At 39.0% G+C, this 21173-nt stretch overlaps 1 protein-coding gene across 1 annotated transcript; it reads left to right on the top strand.

Moving 5' to 3' along the window:
• Positions 1–1825: 1825 nt before the first annotated feature.
• On the top strand, positions 1826–20631 carry RAB4A (RAB4A, member RAS oncogene family). The gene is made up of 8 exons (XM_085055464.1): positions 1826–1977; positions 9974–10054; positions 11242–11356; positions 12556–12618; positions 13833–13987; positions 14881–14976; positions 16947–17107; positions 18431–20631. The coding sequence occupies exons 1-7, from the start codon at positions 1947–1949 to the stop codon at positions 17060–17062; spliced, it is 657 nt and encodes a 218-aa protein (XP_084911590.1). The 5' UTR covers positions 1826–1946; the 3' UTR covers positions 17063–17107; positions 18431–20631.
• Positions 20632–21173: the final 542 nt, after the last annotated feature.

The raw sequence follows: 21173 nt of genomic DNA, 5'->3' as shown, positions 1-21173 counted from the left end.
TCTACCCCTTAGCCTAAAGTACTGTTTATACAATGCAAGAGGTCTAAATCTCCTTGTTCTCTTATTGGTATAAAATGACATATTTTTAGCAATCTACTACAATCTATCTACTTCAGTATCTTTGGGGATCCTCTGGGAAAGACATTTGGTTTGGGTTTTGGGTTTGGTGGGGGTTTTTTTGATTGGTTTGTTGGTTTTGTTTTCTGGGGGCAGGAGGAGGGGGTTTGAGTTAAAATAACCAACGTCTATCAGGGATTTGGTGATGTTACACCAAACTTATTTAAAGCCCAACCTAAGCCTCAGAATGTACCATTTTGGGGGACAGCTTCCAGACACAAAGCTTACATTTGAGACATACTGAGGTCTGTGCAGCTCATGTGAAGACTCCTCAGCTTTCTACAGTGTTTTGGAGAGCAGATGCTCCAGAGAAATGTTCACGTGTGACATTTTAGGCCTCAACATCCTCTGTGAATGAGGGCTATGTTAACTCTGGGGACCTGTTTATACAACCTCTAATTGCTGTTAATAATATGAACTCATTAAAGAGTTGGCTCTTTGAAAACTGTGGCAAGTTTCTTTGTCTGTATGTACCCACAACAAGAAGAATAATCAGCAGATTCTCTGAGGGGTTCTTGGTGCTGGCTCAGCATGTGCTGTTCCACTGATTAGAGATGGGAACTTCAAAGCTGACCTCTGACCAGCAAAGGACTCTGTAAGGAAGTGGCTGGGACAGGCAGAGACAGTTTTTCCTACAGCTTGGGAGATGAAGGAGAAGTGGAAAGAATGGGAAGCTGTAAGCAACGAGATTAAAAAGCCAGAACTAACAGAAGATGAAATAAGATAAGAGGAATTTCTTTAAGGACTGGCATAACAGAGAATGGTGGAGGACACACTGGAATTATCATTTAGGAATGGAGTAGATGGAGAGGCTGCTGTGGTGGGAGCTGTAGTACCCCTTGCTGCCAGAATAATCAGGGTCGGCAGGGGAGTTAAGACATCCAATAAAGAATAATACAAGCCAGGCACTGTTCATATTGAGCGCCTCCAGAATTTTAATCAGAATTTGCAACTTTTTTTAGTTGTTATCAGCAGCTAGAGCTACAATTAAGCAATTGCACTGTGAACTTTGTATGCTCAGCTAATCTTTTGTTCTAAGGAAAAGGGAAGACAAGCCCAAGATGACACAAGTCAGCAGGACTGAGCAGTACGTGGGGGAAAGGTAATTCCGTAATTCCGGCAGTGGGAGATCACGACTCATTGACCACCTACTCAGAACAGCCCCCAGACCCGAAAGGAGAGCAGAACTGCGTCTGCGGAATAATTACCGTGAGCAGGGAGAGGAATAAAGAGCAAATAGGGGTTTGAGTACTAATTCTTAGAAAAGTTATGTAACTGTAACCAGGGGATGCTGGCGCCCTTGTTTGTTAAAATGTATAAAAGCGTAAATGTACAAATAGAGTTTTGCTGACGGGAGGCAGCCTGTCGCGGATCTCCGCCCGGCTGGCTCCCTGCTCGGCGCAAACCGCAATAAAACGCGGAGAACGGCGGAACAGCGCCCCGGCGTGTGAGGTGGCACTGCGCAGCGGGTGCCGATCCCGGTTCGGGACAGCACTGCGGCGATCAGAGTCCATTCCATTCTATTCCATTGGATTCCATTCCCCGGTTTCCCCGGGCAGGGAGCAGCAGGCCGGAGCTGCCCGGCCGGGGAAGCCCCGCACGTGCGCCTTGTTTGGGGGCGGGGCAGGGGGCCGCGAGCCGCCGCGCCTGCGCGGGAGGAGGGGCTCGCGCGGGGCCCGGGCGCGCCTGCGCGGCGGCGCGGGGCGGGGCGGGGCTGGGCTGGGCTGAGCGGGCCCGGGCGGCGGGGCCTGTGCGGTTCCCTCCGCCGAGTGCGCCGAGCCCGGGCGGGCAGGGAGCGAGCAGCGGCGGCGGGGGTCAGCCCTCCCGGGATGTCGCAGAGTGCCATGTCCGAGACCTACGGTAGGATCCGGGGGCGGGGTGAGGGGATCCCAGTCTCCTTCCTACCCTCCGGGGGAGCGGGGCCGGGGCCGGGCAGCGCCCCTGAGGAGCGGGGAGGGAGCCGGTGTGACGTGAGGGCTCCCCGGGCTCGGGCGGGTGGCTCTGCCCGCCGCTGCCCTGAGCCCCGCAGCGCCTGCCCCGCCCGTGGCTGCCCGGCAGGAGCTCCGAGTTACCCTTCAGGGCCAGCGGGGTTCGGCTTGGGCGCTGCTTGGCATGGTGCGGGGAGTCCAGAAGGAAACTTGCACTGCATGTCCTCTGGGAGAAGCTGCCCGTCCCTCTGCTTGGAGATGGCGTGCGCTTCTGCGGGTTAAGTTAAGGTTTCGGTCCTGTTGTCTTAGACGTGCGGGCATCAAAAAGAGTTGCTGTGAGAGTGAGTTCGGGGGGAGAAGCTCAGTGGGTATGTTCGTGTGTCCCTGGGTTGGCATGGATGTTACACTGGGACTGGCAGGAAAACATCCGATGGAGTAAGTCGGAGTGCAGGCACTGACAGGGTGTGTCAGTGCCTCGTTGGAAAGCATCGAGCATCAAAGAGAAGTGAGGAGTCAAAGAGGTAAGCAGAGCTGGTATTGCTGGCTAGGTGGAGGAGATGAGAAGCAACTGAATAGTATTAATTTATTTTCTTTTTAATTTTACTTAAAACTCTGCTTGTATAGATTTCTTTTCTGCCCTTTCCATACCGTACAGTTCTGTAATATTTTGCAATATAAACATGCTGCTGTACGTATAAACATAGTCTAAGTCAGTGTAATAGGTTCATATTCATAGTTCATGAGAGCAAGATCAGAATTGAATACTGAATAATTAAAGCAAAATTGGACATAACAACTCTGGCAACTGTTAGGGAGGCTGGGATGTCCATCAGTAGTAGGCCAATTGACCTGACTGTTTCTACTGTATAAGTCAGTTTATTTTCAATACTTATAAGTGCTTGATGTTGTATCCTACTAGGCAGTGCTTTGGTGTACAGCAAATGCACACAACTAAGAGGCAAGAGTGTGGGGCAGCCTGTGAAGTGCCAACATTAGGGTACTAAGACCCTGCTTCTTTTGTCCATGCGTTCTAGAAACATGTAAAACTTATATGTAGAAACCAGATGGTTGTGCTTTGTCCGTCTAGATTTGGGTATGAACAAGTCCTTCATGCTCTGAACTCTTGTGATCAAGGGCTGGGATAACTTAGGCTGTGTTTATGGTGCTCTCTGAGCAAAAGAGTTGGTAGAAAACCAGAGATGACACAATTTCAGTGGTGCTCCTCTTTTGATGCTGTAATACTAGGTAAGCAAAATAGGTGATTGATATCTTAAACCAGAACATTCAAACGTTTTTGGCATTGTTCCAGTGATGAAGAATAGAGAAATAGGAGAGTAGGCCACTGCAGCTGTTGATCATATTTTTCCAATTATTTTGGTGTCCTGGAAAACAAGCCCTTGAAATGGAAGCTTTGTCGTTGTGGGTTGTTCCTTTTATTTGTGTAATTCTTGTCTGATATATTACCCTTTCGAGTTTCTGTGTTTGTCCTGTGCACACACAAGCTACGAAAGATTCCAAGGTGAAATGCTTGGGGGGGTCAAGTTCTAGAGTACGTAGAAGAATAAAAGCTAAGTTATAGTGTAAAATGTAACCAATGGCTCTACAATCTCTGACTGTAACAGTAGTCAGTATCTAATTTTGCAGTTTCCTGTCTGCATCGGTAGCAGCCCCATTGACAGATCAAAGTAAACAGTACAGCGTGATAAAATTATGGATCTGTGCTTGATGAACTCTCTGGATTTAATGTGCTCAGTGTTCTAACAAAGAGTGGTTTGTTTCTGACCCGCTGTTACATGACCATCGATTATAGAAGTATTAGGTCAGTTTCCCCCCGGTGACTAAGACCAGTATCGCCCTGCTGGAATCCCTATAGCTTGTAAATGCTTAGTCATTAATTAGATGTTTCTTGTCACCTGAATTAGGACCCATTCTAATTACGTAACCTCAAGCTTTTCCTCCCATACAGATAGGCTCAGGAAACTGGTTGGTGATTGGGTTTGTGTTTTTCTTTCCAATGTCATTTTGCTGTCTGACTTTCATGTGACTTTAATTTTGCTGTGAGGTTTCAACTTCTCTTTCCTTTGAAATGGGAGTTGGTTTTTTTCCAGATTTTTCTCAATCCATAGGGAATAAAGAGCCTTTCCTCTGGCCACCGCTGTTAATTTCATGTCTCCTCCTGTTTGTTTTTCCTCCCTCAGTTTCTTCCTCCATGTCAAATTCTGTCTTCTTTGAAGGTTTACTGTTCACTCACTTTTCACAACTCTTTCTGTTCATTATTGAGATTCTTGTCTCTTCCTTCTTTTCAAACAAAATTTTGTGGCTTCTCAGTCTTGACACTTAAATTTTGCTTACAATTCATATTTTCACTCCTGTAGCTCTCTTTCATCAGTTCTGTATCTTCTGTTCTTAGCTTTCTTAGCTGTTCAATTATTTATGTGTTCAATATCTTTTCAATTCTTATGTGTTCAATTTATTTCCCTTACAAAGTGCCAAAACCAAAACAAACATGAATACAAGCTAACTCCATGAATTTTGAGATTGGGTTTAGAAAGATTATTTTCCTGCTGCTTTCGGGAGACAAGGGTCATTCTTTAAAAAGTTTAACATGTAACAATGGAAAAAAATCTCTTACTCATAGGAAAATTATTTTAACTCAATTTTTCTGAGATGTAATGGCCTTTCTGTAGATAATTGCCATATAAAAACACCTACATGTTTTAGCCTGCTTCCCAGTGAAAAATATACTTTTTTATATTTTGTTTTTGTGGTAAATACAGCCTGACATAAAAATTGCTTATCATTAATAAGTAAATGCAAAGCAACCTTTGGATTTTAAGTGGTAGAAGGATGGAAGTTGTATGGCCATTGAATAAATGCTATGTGTAAGATTGAAGTCAAATCTCTTCACTCCTTAGTTCCTTGTGTTATCTCCACCAGCATCTACTCCTCCCAATCTGATCACAAAAGTTTACCAATCTCTGTCATTGTCAGAGAATGTATAGTGTTTTCATCCATTTGAAAATAATGCTTTTTGGTCTGGACAATTTGATTCATCCTTTTCTCGCCATCCCATCTCCCTCCATGTACCTAATGGTATTTGCATTTATCACCCTGGTCTTCAGTTTCAAATTAATGTTTCAAATCTAATTTTTTTCTTAGAGAGCGTAGCTCTTTTGCAGCTCTTCCCTCTTTGAAGCACTTTTTATGCAGATTGGAATAGAGCCAGGTTGATCTGTTCTACCTGTTTCTCTTGTTAACTTACTGCCAGAGGAAGGAGTAAGCATCGGGAATAGCTCCTCCTTTCATTTAGAGGCAGCATATGCCAGTAGGAATGCGTCAGAGCACTCTTTCCTCCTCCTCTCTGGCATGAATGAGAGTTGTCAAAGGGTCAGCATTAGTGAATGTAGATTCTGCTCTATAGTGAAGAATTGAAAGATCAAACTGAGATTGGGGACACAATTTGGTATCCCCCCTACCCTACTGTATTAGCAGTGGAAAAGAAACAATTCTCATTGCATTTTAAAGACTAAGCTACAGTATCTCAGAAGCTGTTCAATTATTCCTTCTGCAGGAGCAGACTTCATTCAAAGGAGGACGTTGGATGTCTGGGGGTGGTTGCCACATCAACCATCTGTTTTTGCTGGTGCTTGAGTCAAAGCCCACAATTGTCTCTCTTCTCCTTTCCCCTCAGCTCACACTGCACCACCACCCCCAAAAGAAAAAAACAAACACAAATGACATTATGTAATTCATGCAGTTTTACAGCTTGGGCTGCTGGTGCAGCTTTAGGGTGAAGCTACAATTTTATTCCTTTTTCCTGTGCTAGAAAATAAGTTTTGTTTCCTGTACCCCCTGCCCAGTTTGGGATCAGGTGATGCCTGTAGCTCTCAGAGGGGAGTAAGCTGATTCTTTATATTGCCTTATTTCTTTAAATGGCCATGCTATGCTATGTTTCATATCCTTATGATTTCTGTAGTGCATATCTTGTAACCATTTTTCCCTTTAGCACAGAGTTCAGTTTTCATCCTAAATCCCTACCGTATAAAGACGATCTTATTAAAGGCAAAGTGCTTTAACTTTTCTAGACCTTTTCAGTACCCGGCATGGCAGCGAGCATTTGTAACATCTGAATGATGTTGCTTTTCAGCTTTTCTATGAAGGAGGAACAACAGAATTCAAAAGAAAAGTTTCTCTAGGGTGACAGCCTTGGCAGCTGACTGGAATGCTGGAGCTCTGAGCTGCTTTGTCAATTGAAAAAAAAAAAAAAGGAGATAAATGCTATGAAATGAAGTGAATTAACTCCTCTGGGAAAGGGACACCAAAAAGAAAAGCTGCAGCAATTAAGCAGTAGTGCAAACACTACAATGTGAGTTGCATTTGGTGAAGTCACAAAGAATGAATATATAAAAGTTCTTACCAAGTTTGAGTCCACAGTGATGTTGGTCTAAAAGAAGCTATCTGCCCAATCTCACTTGGTTTCTGTGCTTCTGAATTGTGCAAAATTTTTACATACATCAGTACAGCTTAAAGATAAAACATTTCACATCCTAAATTGCATGCTAAAATAAATAAAAAAAATGTAGTTGATTTGGTAGCAGTTATCATACAGAATGACATTCTAAGAAAGAAGTTCCAGAATAACAAAATCAAAAATGTTCTTACCCTGTTCTTACCTTGTATTACCTTACACATTAATATGCTAGGCTGTGAAATTAAAAGTTTGTTAAATATTTATAACTTTTGGTATTGGCAATGCCTTTTTCTTGTCCTTCCATGCAGTTGATTAAATGTGCAGAGTATTCATATTTCCTGACCCATGTTACCCAGTGCTTCTGGATAAACTGATAACCAAAGTCTAAAAGCCTTTTGCTAGTTTGAACAATTTGTATAAAGTTGGAGTTTAAAATTATAGAAACACTGTTATGTTTATTAATGTAACAGTGTCTTACTCCATGAGTCTACATGTGTTTGGAAACATTGCTGCATTTGGTGCAGAACGGTTTTGACTTTGTTAGAAGATTCTGATATTTTCATTTTATATTGGACTACAACACATTTCTCTTAGTTTGGTGGAATAAAACACATTTCTCTTAGTTTCATGCTGTGAACAAGTGAATTGTAACTGGTTTGGTGGAATAAAACACATTTCTCTTAGTTTCATGCTGTGAACAAGTGAATTGTAACTGGTTTCAAGTTTCATCTTAAAAAGCCTATTTGCTATTTCGTCAGAGGGAAATTTAATTTTTGTCTACTAAGTATGCAGGCATTGAACTGGCATCTAAGTGATTTATTTGTAGAGAAGATTCCCTTTTAAATTTGTCTAGTGCAATAGAATCTCGATAGGAATTGGGAGTCTATTATAAAATGCTACTAGAATGTATTTTCAATTTAAAGACATGCATTTAAAATCCCCAAATATCACTGTTGCTTTCGGAGCAAAATATAAACCACCTCAACCTAAAATACCTCAGGGAAAAATATGGTGTGGTTGTGATGCTCTTCCAGATCAGTCCCTGACAGCGACATGGTTGTTCCAAGGCCTCACTGGTCTGCAGCCTGTCTGTGCAGAAGGGAGCAGTGTGTTAAATTTGCTGCTCAGTGTGGGTTTGTGGGTTGCACAAATACGCCTTCCTGAGCCACATTTGACGACTAGTGCTTGCAGTTACAGTGCAAATTAGTGAGGGAAGAGAGTTTTGGTTTTAGTCTTTTCCTGGTCTAGGTTTGCAGTAGTTGTTCTACTGTCAATAATATGAGTCTTCTGTGGGGAAAAAAAAAAAAAGTAAGGTAAACTTGAATTTTTTGGTTGTGTTTAAGGAGAAAATATGATAAACATCATTCACCAGATACAAAGTAGAACCAGTATGAATTGGATTTCAGATTTATGTTTGGAAAAATGGCAGTATCAGAAACAGATTATTTTAATTGTGTCTGTGTCTCAGAATATCTTGCATTTTGAGGTATTCTGAAAGTGGCAAAACCAGTGAGATTATAAACTCACACACAATGTAGCTAAAATGCACAAAATGGTGTACAAGGCAGCCAACCTGTGATATTTGATCCTTAAAAACTGAAACTTGGCTTTCTTTGACATTAATTTTTTCTTAACCTGACACTTTGGTCTATTTATGAAAGCTACATTTCTTACTAACATTGAAGACTTGGTAGGATGAAGTGTTCTCAGCTTCAGCGTGTTTTTCACTTGAGATGACACGAAGGGCCCTTCTTTACAGGAGATAACACAAAATTTTCACAACCTGAAGGAAAATCCTATTTGTAACTTTTTCTTTTTAATCCAGAAAGCATGAGCATCTGGGTGGGGGCGTGAAGAATGAGAGGATTTTGGAATGGAAAGTCTTAAGCATGTAAATGGTCATATTTTGTGAGCAAGAAACAGCCATCTTCAGAGAAGGGTAGAATTCAGAATCTCTACTGAACCTGTTACAGCATTTGAAACAAGATAAATCATGCAAGGGCAAAATACAAAAAAAGCAAAAATCCTTAGTAAAACATTCTCTCATTTTAAATATTAATAAAATCTGGAAGACAGGTGAAGACAAAGAGTGGTGGACATTTCCAGGAGTCATAGCCCTGTTTTGCTACTGACATTTTAACAGTGGGAATTCTCTTAGCATTTGAGAAACTTGCTTATTCCTTTTGCCATTGCAAGGAGGTATTTATGATATACCACAACAAATAACTCCTGCGTGGAATGGAATGGAATGAGCACATAGATTTGCGTGCATCTTAAATTCGATTTTTAAAACTAAATACTCTAATGAAGTCCTGATAGAGGATTTTATCAGTTCTTTGACTTACTTAGCATAATTTAGTTTTCTTTTTATTCTGCCATCCCCTGGGCCAATACTCATGTAGCCCATTTGACAGCTTTGAACACTTAACAAAATTAATGTTTTTATTTTTTGTTGATATTGCAAACTTAATCATTTTCTTTGCATGCTTACCAGATGTCTTCTGGAGACCTGCTGTGTTTATTAGAGAAACTGTGTAATAAAGACTGAAAAATCTGCTGCTGGTAGAAAAATAAATAGTGAATCTTGCATGAGCTGAAAAGGTTGCCTTGGTGCCAGTATACTAGGGGAAGCAGTTGTAAGCTTTCTAATCAGTTTATCAGTTTTTAGAGCAGTGAGACATGGAAGCTTTCTTTGGTCATTAGCAAAACTGAAAGCAGATTTGGGGCAGTAGCATTAAAGCAATAGAAATGGGTCATAAATCTTGAATATGTGTGTTACCAATGAACACCGATGCAAATGGTTCATAAATAGGTAACAAATACATGTATATTAATTTAACATGCAGAGGAAATGTGAAAATAGGCATGCCAGAATAAAAACTACTTCTCCCCTCTAAATTTTGTAGAGAAATACTGTAGCTGTCCCAGCTGTACATGGATTAAAACAAAGTATGAGTATTAAACTGGTAATAGAGAAGTGCAAATTAATGTAAATTTTAAACCTACAGAATTTAAAAACAAAAAAACCCACAAACAACCCTCCCCGAGAAGCCCCCAAAAAAAAGATTTTGAGAAATTGCATCATTATATATTTGTGTTGACTATAGTTAAAAGCTTGCATACTCTTAAAACAGGTTACTGGAATACAAGCCAACCATTTACCTGTGATTCAGTGTATTTTAAATGGATTCAAGTTCAGCCATTTCCACCTCATTTTGTCTTTCTTGCCTCTCCATAAACAAGAGTTCTTAGCTCTTGCTCTGTAACATCACTACTGCAGACACTGAATTGTTCTTCAGATTTATTGCTCTTTTGCTAATTTTGTCATCTGTTGTCTTCTTTGTGAAGTAACAGCTCCTAGAGAATTGCTGGCTTGTGAACTTGGTCTTGTAACAAAAAATGTGAGTCTATACTAAAATTTAGCAATTTCTCTTTTTTATTTTCTTTCAATCTTCAGATTTCCTGTTTAAGTTCTTGGTCATAGGAAATGCTGGAACTGGAAAATCCTGTTTGCTACACCAATTTATTGAAAAGAAATGTAAGTATATGTGAAAGACAGTAAGAGTTCTCCATAGCTTTGTGCCATAGGTAAAGACTCTGCCTACATGAGTATCTGTTATTGGTATGGAAGCTCCCCTAATTCTCTTATTTGTGTAGGTGAGAATTTTAGTAAAGAATAATGTTCAGAGCCATGCTGTGAGTCCATGCTACTTGCTGTTTGTCTTTTAACCAAAGCCTAATATGGAGCATTATTCTCTATTACTCACAAATAAAAATAACAGGGTGTTGGTGAAAATACAGACCGACTTTTTCTGGGAGTTATAATTTGCAGCTATAATCTTCCTTAGATATATAGGAGAGACCTGAATCTTCTAGAAAATGTGATGAAAGAAAAGTTGAATTGCTTGAGTAGATTTAGAAGGCCTGCAGCATTTTTCTAAATAAATAGTAACTCTATTTTCTTTAAGGACTGTGTTCTGTGATACGTGCTGGTAGAGATTCCACTGTGAATGTTATTCAGAGATGAGCAGATAATATAAGAGAAAAATTACTATTGGATTGTACATTTGGCATCAAGACTAAACAAAAATAATATGCATTTAGAAACCTTTGTAAATCTAAAGCGACTGCTATCTTTCTCAACCAAACAGTAATTCACCTTATCTCTTGAGGAATACTTAAGGATAATAATGTGTAAGCACTAAGGAGCATGGCTTGATACTGAGTGACTGGAAACAAGCCCTTTCTTCTAGTAAGGGCAGCTGTAAATTGCTGAGAATCTGTGATATCAACAGCATACACAGGGCAAGTATCTTAACTTTGTGCATTAAAGAAGAATTGGCTCTTGCATATTTATGGACAAGACGGTGGTTTTTTGTTCTGCATTTCCATGAACTTTTATTTTAAATGGCATCAAAGGATTAGAAAACACAGTTGGATAAAAGTGTACAAAAATATCTTGCTACTTATTAAAGTGAACCGGAAATTATTTAAAGCAGGCCTTTCTAGTAGTAATTTTGAATTGACTAAGCTGTCAAAATGGTAAGAACATTTATTTCTGTGTGGTGGCAGTAGGCTTTTGAGTGGCACTGAATTTGATGGTTCAGGAAGTAGTTGGTAATTTGAAAACTGAGGATTTTCGATAATACCTAAGTTGTTTTATCTAAAAACTATTTATTCACTCTAAATATTCTTCAAATTGTTTTATTTCTTTTTTTTTTGTAGTCAAAGATGACTCAAATCATACTATAGGAGTGGAATTTGGTTCAAAGATCATAAATGTTGGTGGTAAATATGTAAAATTGCAGATATGGGATACAGCAGGACAAGAGAGATTCAGGTACGCTCTTCAATAATTTTATTAAGTGTTATTAAATTGCTGCTGCAAGTGGTAGATATTATTTATCCTTGCTTATAAGCAGGCAAAACTCATTGGTCAGTGGAATTTTTTGTCTGCTTTCGTATTAACTAGGCCAGACCTTCCAACCTGGACATAGTGACACAGATCCATCAATTTCACAGATTTCATCAATTTCAGTAGATCAATGCTACCTCAGGACCTGAGTTTCTGGTCTTTCTTTCATTGGGTATTTTCTGTTAAGGTATATGAGTAGAGTAAGTGGCTAAAAACTTGCTCACCAGCCAAACTCATAGTTGTTTTTTAACTAAGTGTATGTGCTTAACTCTATGTTTAGAAGACCTTATATTGGTTTGAATAGGTAAATGTCAGAAAGTTGTGAGCTGTTCAAAACCTGCATGAAAACAATTGCCTGGTAAAATTCTATATACAGTTTGATTAGGGAAGAAAAAAATCAGTCAAATTCATTGGGGTAAATACATTTCTAGAAAGATTGAGATATCTTAAGGTTCTTAGAGAAAAAGAATTTGTCTGCTTAGAACTGCCAGTGTACATTTAATGCAATATTTTAGCAGTGTTCTATGTCTGAGGCATAGATCAAACTCAGTAAAAATCTAATGTATTCCTGGGTACATTCACCATCAAATAGGATATAATTTTTTTTCTATTTTTTGGAGGGATGGAGTGTGTGTCTGAGGTTTCTTTGTTTTGGGAAAGGAGTTGGTTAACAAAGGTAAGTATGATGGTAGAAGTCTGAGTAATGGGCAGCAATCCAGGTAAATTTCTTCTATTAGACAAGTCCTTTGGATGTACTTTTGATTAGATAAAGCTGGGCTGTGATATGTAGTCTTCATTAATGAGGTCTCTTCAGTGTGTTGGCCAGATACCAGCCTCCAGTTCAGTCTCTGGTTGTGTATTAAGATGATATGTATACTTTCAACACCACACAGGTCGTAATGGTCTTTGAGAATCCTTGTACAGCTACATTTAATGAAAGTGCTTCATCAAAATCCTAGTTGTAATGAGTCTGCTGCTGCACAGCTGGTAAAATTGTCTAAAAAAATATTTTGTTTTGAATATGTAAATGAGAATTCTGTTTCATTATGCAGATTGTGTTATATTAACCCAGATTTTCAACAGTGAAGGTACCACAGAAATGTATATTTGCAATTCTGTTTCAGGTCTGTAACAAGGAGTTACTATAGAGGGGCTGCAGGTGCTTTGCTTGTCTATGATATAACCAGGTAAGAAAGCCAGCAGCTCTTTTGCTCATAGACTGCCAGATCCAGTTAATGCATAATGATTCCTCCCCAAGTACCTAATGTTCTAATCACGATTGGGCAGGAAGAAGAGAAAGTGAGTGTAAGAAGTATTTGTGTTTCAGTGCATATTTAAGTTTTGGAACTTGCTTACATGAGTTAGTGTCAATATCATAAACATGAACAGTCCTAAAGGGTTACACAGATATGTGGGGATTGGCCCCCCAGTAGCTCATCTAATCATGGTGGACTGCATGCAGCCACTGGTTCAGCAAGCCTTGCCACAGAAACCAAGAGCAGACTTCAGCCACCCTTGACCAGGGCAGTGCACCCTTACTTGGGGAAACTGCTGGTCAGTGTGCTGGGATAGAGGGTCATCTTTTGGAGAATCTAGCTCTGCCTACACATTCCTTAACTGTATCCCAAAAATCTGTTCATTTCTGCATCTTTTAATATTTGAATATTATAGCAGCCAATAAAACACCTTACCATTACACATGTCCACATTTTTCCTGCCACCATAGGCTGATACTTATCAAATGAGTTATGTGTTGGTTCATGGTAGTTCTCTAGATTTTTGCTTTTTGTCCTATGAGTGAAGGGTTCTCTCAGCAGGCATTGAAATCTGTGTTCTGTGCTTAAGGTCAGCTGGAGTCATCTGTCAGTGTTACTGCTTGGAGGCTTTGTCTCTGACCAGTGCTAATGCAGTGACTAATGGTGTGTGCAGGGTGACTGCCTGCATTGTAGAACCTGACACCAATGTGGAAGTCCAGGCATGCACATCTACAGAAGCCTCATAAACTCTTACAATCCCACCTGTAATTTAAGTATCAGTTGAATTCCAAGTGCAACAATATCTCATTCTCTTCTTCCAAAATGTCATGCACAAAAGGTTGAAACTAGATTAGAGCTTAAAATTTTAGCTTCTCACATGAACACAGTATTTTATAATTGTGTGTTTATATATTGTGATTGATATAATTTTGATTTTTAAAAACTTAAGCTTTTAAATAGTTTCATGGAGGAATTTGATACTCATCCCAGCTCATCACTGGCACACTGAGATGTGTAGGTGCCTTGCCTGACTACCAGCAGTTTGTTGTTTGCCACAAACACAGATTTGCCATCTGAGTTTAAGTTCCCTGATCTGTTCACAAAAAATGAGTGTGTCCTAATAAAGGATGTCATTTCTTACACAGCCGGGAAACCTACAATGCACTTACTAATTGGTTGACGGATGCAAGAATGTTAGCAAGTCAAAATATTGTGATAATCCTGTGTGGAAACAAAAAGGATCTTGATGCAGATCGTGAAGTCACCTTTTTAGAAGCATCCCGGTTTGCACAGGAAAATGGTAAGTACTACAAAACCTTCATGTAGCATTCAAAGATGCATAATACCTCAAATCATTTAAATTTTTATGCAGTTAGGCTGTACTTTGTACCTTGACTACAGAAGAGTTCTGTCAGTACATGAGGCTGAGAGAGGCAGTGCCTGAAGTGTAAACTATATGTACTGTTTAAGTCTCATTATCAGTGGTTCTTCCAGTCACAGCTGCTCCTTTAAGAATACCCTCTGTGTGGAGATATATTCCATAGGAAATGTATTACAGCTACAGGTATTGCCTTGCCTCCAAAGGGCTGAGGAGAAAATGAAGAACATTATTTCCTCTTTTTCAGCATCTTATAGACTCTGTAGATAGTAGATGAAGTTGTCTGGGGTGTGCTGTAGTTCAAAGCATAGAGTTTTACTTTTAGAAAACTGAGTTGTGCAAGGCATGGATCCAGAGGACTATTGCCTGGTCTGTAGTATTCAGAATTTCCAGTCTGAGGACATATTTCTGTGTCAGCTAAAGCCAGTCTTGATCTGAGCTTCGGTGCTGCAGTCCTGCCATCAGCAAAGTCTGCTTTTGCTTTTATAAATCAATTAATGTCTTTTCTACCAACTCTTGCTACTGGCTTTGCTTTTGTGTACAACCTCTATTAATGGGAAACTGTATGAAGTTTGGGTTCATGCACTGTTTTGCATACACAGCCCAGGCTATTTGGATTCCAGCTTTCTAGGGTTCATGTGTAAATTCCAGAGGGTGTTTTTTGTGGTTTTGCTATCAAGTTGGTTTTTCTGGACCATGCTTTTTGACTGTAGATCTCTGTAAAAATATTTTCATTGCTCCTAGTTTTTGTGCTTGAATCACTATACCTGCTATTCCAGACTTGTTTTGAGGATTTTTTTTTGTGTCAAATGCAGAACTGATGTTCTTGGAAACAAGTGCTCTAACGGGGGAAAATGTTGAAGAGGCCTTTGTACAGTGTGCAAGGAAAATACTCAATAAAATTGAATCAGGTAAACTAAGCTTTATACTTATATATTTTTTTTAATTTTATCTGAAAACGAATAAAAGTGCACATGGAAATATCACCATTCCAAGTCCTCTAATAGAATTAACCCAAAACCTCCCAAAATTTCATTGTGGTAAAATAACCTATTTTGGTTTTAGCTGCTTCTCATATGTTTTATTAGGAATGGATATCTAAGTGAGATCTGTATATCCAGAAAGGGGTGGTGGTGTTAATTGTGGGTGATGCTTACCTTAACAGTCAGGTCTGAGTGTTGGTTCTGTGTTCTGTGGGTTGCTGCATCCCTACAAATACTAAGCCTGACATAGACAGTTTTTGTAGTCCAGAATAAAAACCTAATATCAGGGAGACATAACCTTTAATTCTGCTCCTTCTATGTAGCAAGAAATACAGTCAAGAGAATATGAACAGTAATACTAAACGTTTCAGGGATGTTTCCTAGCAACTGTGTTTCTCTGAAATGACCTTTCTGCCTCTCAGTTGAGATAATTTTTACTTTTGCAGATCTAGAAATATACCAGGAGCTTCTCAACACAAGTGGGCAGGTTTCTGTTGGAGACAGGCTCCTGTGTGTTAGATGTCATTACAGCTTATTTGCATTCCAATTTTCCTGTTTTTTAGCTGCTTGATATCTTCAAAGTTTTAAGTACTGGCCATATTGAAAAGTCTGTCTCAGATTCTAATTACATGTTTGAATGACAAACACAAATTTTTGTATGAAAATAATGTGATATTTTCATAGGAATTTTCTGATTACTGCATAAAATCAATGCCTAACAGCAGCTTTCATTTTAAACAAACAAACAAAAAGAACCTAAACAAATCCAAAACCCAAATGAAAAAGCAACATTTCTCATGATGCTGTAATTCCATGACTGCTTTAAAGAGGGACTGCAGCTATAGAATTAAGTCTTTTTGCTGTCAGCTGCTTCTGGGGGGTTTTGTGCCAGCAGACATCCATTAAATCATGCAAAAGTGGAGACTGTAAGGAACCCATGGAAGTCTCTAGTCCAGCCACCTGTTCAAAGCATTTTCAGGTTCAAAATGAGAGCAAGCTGCCCAGGGCTAGACAGGCACACCTGGAGATGCTCCAGGAATGGAGATTCCACAGCCCCTCTGGGCAACGTGTCCCAGTACTGACAATTACTGCTATCTTCTACTCAGTCCCCAGCCCATAGCAGTGCTTCTCTGTGTTCCACCACAGGTGCAGAGCACTGCATGTGTAGTTGCCAAATTTAATGAGATTCCTACTGGCCTGTTCCTGTAGCTCAGCCAAAGTCTTCTATGAATGACAGCTCAACTCTGGAGCTGTCCACTGGTCCCTTCAACATGGTGCCATCTGCTAACTTAACAAAGGGCTCATATGTGTGCACTGAACCTGAATAAGTGATCTGAGCTATTCAGAGGGATTCTTGGTTGGTTTTTTTAAGATTAAGTATTTCTAATCTTGGCCAGACTGCCATACAGCTGTAAGAACAGTTCTGAAGGCACAGGGTATGAAGTGGGCAGAAATGGATACTGGAAGTTGGGGAGGTTGATCATTTTCCCTGGGGGCAATTCTTTATGTAATCCTTGTATCAGATTGATGCATTTTTGTTTGATCTGCAGTACTGTTTTCTTTGCTTATGAGCATCTGAAAGCAGGAAGTTTTTAACTTTGTTCGCAGAAAACATTTTAGACCTTTTTTGTTTTTTGAAGTAGTGTAAATGCATTTCTTGTTTGCAGCCTAACTCTGAGACAGATTGCTTTGTCATCATGATCAACGGCATGTGGTTAAATTAGAGCAGAAAATGATTCAGGTTTGAAATTGCCTAAAAGTAGACAGAATTGAGATAATCTCTCCTTAAATAGACCAGAATATAATTATGCATTTTTATAATCTAATGTTATCAGTTAATTTGGAATATATTATTTGCACATGATCTATGTTCTTGTGACTATTTTGTTTCTCATCAGGAGAACTGGATCCAGAAAGAATGGGCTCAGGTATTCAGTATGGAGATGCTGCCTTGAGACAGCTGAGATCACCACGTAGAGCACAAGCACAAAGTGCTCAAGAATGTGGGTGTTAGAGAAACAAAACACAAAATCCCAAATACTTACTTTAGATACAGAAGGTAAGGTTACAATAATCTCAGGGTAACGGGCAAATTAGCATATTTCATAATTGTGCTGCATTGAGTGCTTGGCTTTTTTGCAAATAGCCTGTAAATTTACAGAGAATCTGTTGAAATAATGCACAGTAGAATGGATTCGGGTTTTATCGGGGTTTTTTTGGTTTTTTTTTTTTCTTCTCTCATCTGCTCACTAAAGACTAGTGCTCTTACTGAAGTATTTCTAGAACTTACCATACTCTGAGTAATGCTGTAGAAAACACTTTGAAATTCTCTATTCCTGAAATGCATTATAGGCCTAATAGCTACCTAATGCACTGTAGAGAAAGTGAATCAGTTCTGTTATATTGAGAACAAACATTACCAGAAATGAGAATTCACAAAATGTATGGTACAGTATCTTGTCCTGAGCTATTACAAAGTCTTTTCTGAAAATGTGAGGCTTAAACACTGAGACTCAAAAATTTAAGATAACACTAAATTTCCACTGATTTTTTTGCTCCTAGCTAAAAGTAGGGGCAAAAGTTATTAAATTACTCTGATTCCTGTCTGCTATTAGCAGAAATGTAAACAGGAGAATAGTTGTATTTGCTGCTTAAGCAGTGTTGTCATCTACAGTATTTTTTCTGAGGGTGTTGCATCCTAGGAAACAGGTGGGCAGTGTTCTAAAATCTCCCAAAGATGTTCTTCTGAGAAAGCGAGGAAAGATTTTTCCCATTAGCAGTTGTAGGGGGAGAGACATAAAAGTCATGTAAACTCCTAAGAACAGCTATTTGGTTAGTCTTTCTTATAAATAGTTGTCCCTAAGACACCTCTCAATATTCACTGGATTTTCCATAACTACTTGCAGTATGCAGTGGCTTTTGGGACAGTCCTTTCTCACTATGTGGTGAATTATTCTGATATAATTAATCTTTATTTCTCTAATACAAGGACAGTGATATCAAATTAAATAAGTACTGCAGGCATAGTTACTGCATCACTTTTACTGTATTCATTCATCAGCTTGAGCAGTGCACGCCAGCAGAAGCTTTATAGAACATAAAATAAGGCAGCACATAATTCTGCATTCTCATATTTTCTGTGTTCTGGGAGCTTAGCTCCCAATTAAAGCTCAGAATTTCAAATAATGGATAGGAATCGTTGAATTGCTTTCCTCCTATAAAATGACATTCTTTAACTTAGAGACTGCTAGAAAAGGGCTGTAATTTACTTCATCTTTGGTATGACTCTACAGAAATGAATATTTATTGATCTTATTTCAAAAGCTGAGTTTTCAGATTCATCAGATATGGATAATTGATGGAATTCTTGTGTATTTTACAGCTATCCTTGCAAATGGTGTTTGAAGAAACAGAAAAGCTTGGAGGCTATGCAGTTTTTAAAAACATCTTTCCACTATCTACAAACAAAGCAGACCACTGGTGACAGAAAGGTGTCCTGTGGTGGGGGGCAGGAATGTGCACAACACACAAGTCTGCAAAGCGAACTTGATAGTTTGGTGGACAATATTAAGACTCATACCTGTATGTAAATGTTTCCCATTACCTGTTTTTGTTCTTTCACCTCTAGTTTAAAGCATTGCAATGTACTGTAAATAATGTAACAGTAAATTTACAAAGCATGGTATACTTACGTATGCTATTAGAATGTTGCACTATAAGCAGTTTAATATTTTATTTTTTTATCATATAAACAAATTTAACTGAGGTAGGCTTTGTCACGTTTGTTTGTTGCACAATAGTTTGTATGTACAACCTGAATTATAAAACCACTGGCAACTGTCAGTGAGAGGTTGTTGGTTTATTTTTTCCTACTCAGTCTGCCACATTCTAACAAGCTGTTGACAGGATCGATTCTTAATGTGTGGTTATGACCCAAACTTCTGTATCCTGGTATGTCAAGAGGAAAAGGAAAGCTAAAGCACAAGAGCAGAGGAAGAATGCGACACTGAGCTGTGCCATCTTTCATGAAATTAGACTTGTGGTTATTCTCTTTGTCCTGACATTTTTGGTTCAAATGGATGCTTATCTGAAAAGTATGCACCTTAGGTTGTCTCTGAATTAAATGGAATTAAGCATGCTTTGTACTTGAAAAGCCTGGGTTTGGGTTTAAAAAGGCTGTTGGGTCCAAAAACTTCCATGTTATTACACTCCTCTGATTGTTGTATTTAGGATTGGATTTGTTACAAAACTGACTACAATTATTCTCAAGGGGTATTCTCTTCCTGGTAAGAGCATGAAGTGTTTTTTGAAGCAACGTAACTGCATTTTCAAAAACATCAGAGAACTCCAAAGAAACTTACCTGTCTTAATCCTCACTCCATTCGGTTTGGCTTTCAGAACTGCAAATGCTTACCAAAAGCAAGTCCTCTGGAGTAGGAAGTTGGGTGGAGCTTTCTCCTCCACCAGTCCAAATAGCCAGTTATTTACTGGAATAAATTGTCTGCCAGAGCGGGGGAGGGTATTGGTTCTAAAACCCCAAAGCAGTTCTAGAATGCTGGGAAAAGATGAGGTACTGGGTAGTCTGTTCCACCACACACCATTCCACAGCCCAATCAGGTTTCTTGGCACACTGACAAAAGCTGAACACTGACACAGCACAAGTAGAGCTAAAGGTTGCTGTCCTGTCTCTGTTACAGTGGTGGAAGGGGTATTGGCTGTTGATCAAAACCTCTTTCTCTTATTACTGTAGCAGTTGAAAGGAGCAGAGGACTGTTGCTTATAAATAGAAATTTCAGGGATTTCACAGGGATTTTCTTCTACTTCTTTCTGTCCCTTTTACATACAAGACTGGCCTCTTTTATACTTGGTTCTTAAGATCATTTTGGTCCAGTGTCTCTGGCTTAAAAAGCAGTAAGCAGTTTTATTCTTTCAGCAACTGTCTTAAGCTGTCCCCTTCCTGCCTGGAAGGAAAGAATAGTATCATTTTAATGAGTTTGGACATGTTTTTTTACCATTTTTTAATGTATACTCTTACTGTATACACATTAACCCAGTTAATGTGCATGTTTTTTAGTATCTCAGCCTTTTATGCTGCATACCTTGCTGACATTCTAAAAAGAAATTTTCTAAAATTGCAGCTCCTTAGAGAAATACTGTTGGAAACAATAGCTGTCAGCAGCGCGAACTTTGTTGTTTACTATTGCTCCTCTGAGGGTACTTTATTTCTAAAAATAAACATCATGCCAATATCAGCCCTGGTGTAGATTTCAAGCTTTAACATTATAGTTCACACAGCAAACCAAACCTAGCTCATCTGAACAGAAAGTGATAAATAGGTTATGTTTGTTTTTAGGGTAAAAGTCCTACTTTACCAAAGCAAGATGTCTGGGAGTTTTACATGAAGTACCACCGGGTACCTATATCTGAGGTTTTATTGGATGTGGAGCTTTAGCTGTTCAGCCCATTAAGAGATTTAAATGTCTTACTAAAGCCTGTGTCTTGCCTTTTAATGAGTCTGTTGGCCTACACTATTTCATTTAATGCTTGTATCTGGCATCAAATAAAGAATCTTCCTTGATTTTCTAGGTGTCTTACACCAAATCCTATTTACTTGTACAAGCTTTATGTGTTAAGTGAAGTCAGTAACATGACTATTAGACAACTCACATAGAATTTACAGTTGCCCTATATTATCAATTCTTTGTATTCAGCTAGGTATGCTGTATGGCTCAAGAGTTCCCTTAAGTCCTATAAAAAGTGAATGCCATAGAAAAACCTGATTATCCTGTGCAACTCATTTCCATTATATTTTGTATGCTGAAAGAATTAACACTGTAAATATCTCAAGAAATATATTGTAAATCCGTAGAGTAAAAATAGTCTCGTTCATTTACTGTGTAACCCATGGCATACAGAAGTTCAGTGTAGCCAGCTGTTAATAGTTTCATTTTTCCTGTATACCTGTTCTTAGTGATGCAACTTCCTGTTTTTTCTCTATTATCCTTTTATCCCCCGAAGTTCTAAATTTATATTCTTAAAGGCATAGCATTTCTGACAGCAATTATGGCTGGGGTTTTTTCTTATTACAGTAGGGGAAAAAAGGTGATTCGAGTTGGGAAAGGATG

This window comes from Lichenostomus cassidix, chromosome 3 (assembly GCF_008360975.1).
Source record: "Lichenostomus cassidix isolate B80296 chromosome 3, HeHo_3.0, whole genome shotgun sequence".
Taxonomy (NCBI): domain Eukaryota; kingdom Metazoa; phylum Chordata; class Aves; order Passeriformes; family Meliphagidae; genus Lichenostomus; species Lichenostomus cassidix.
Note: the sequence above shows the minus strand (reverse complement) of the source record. Positions and strands in the feature narration are given on the sequence as shown.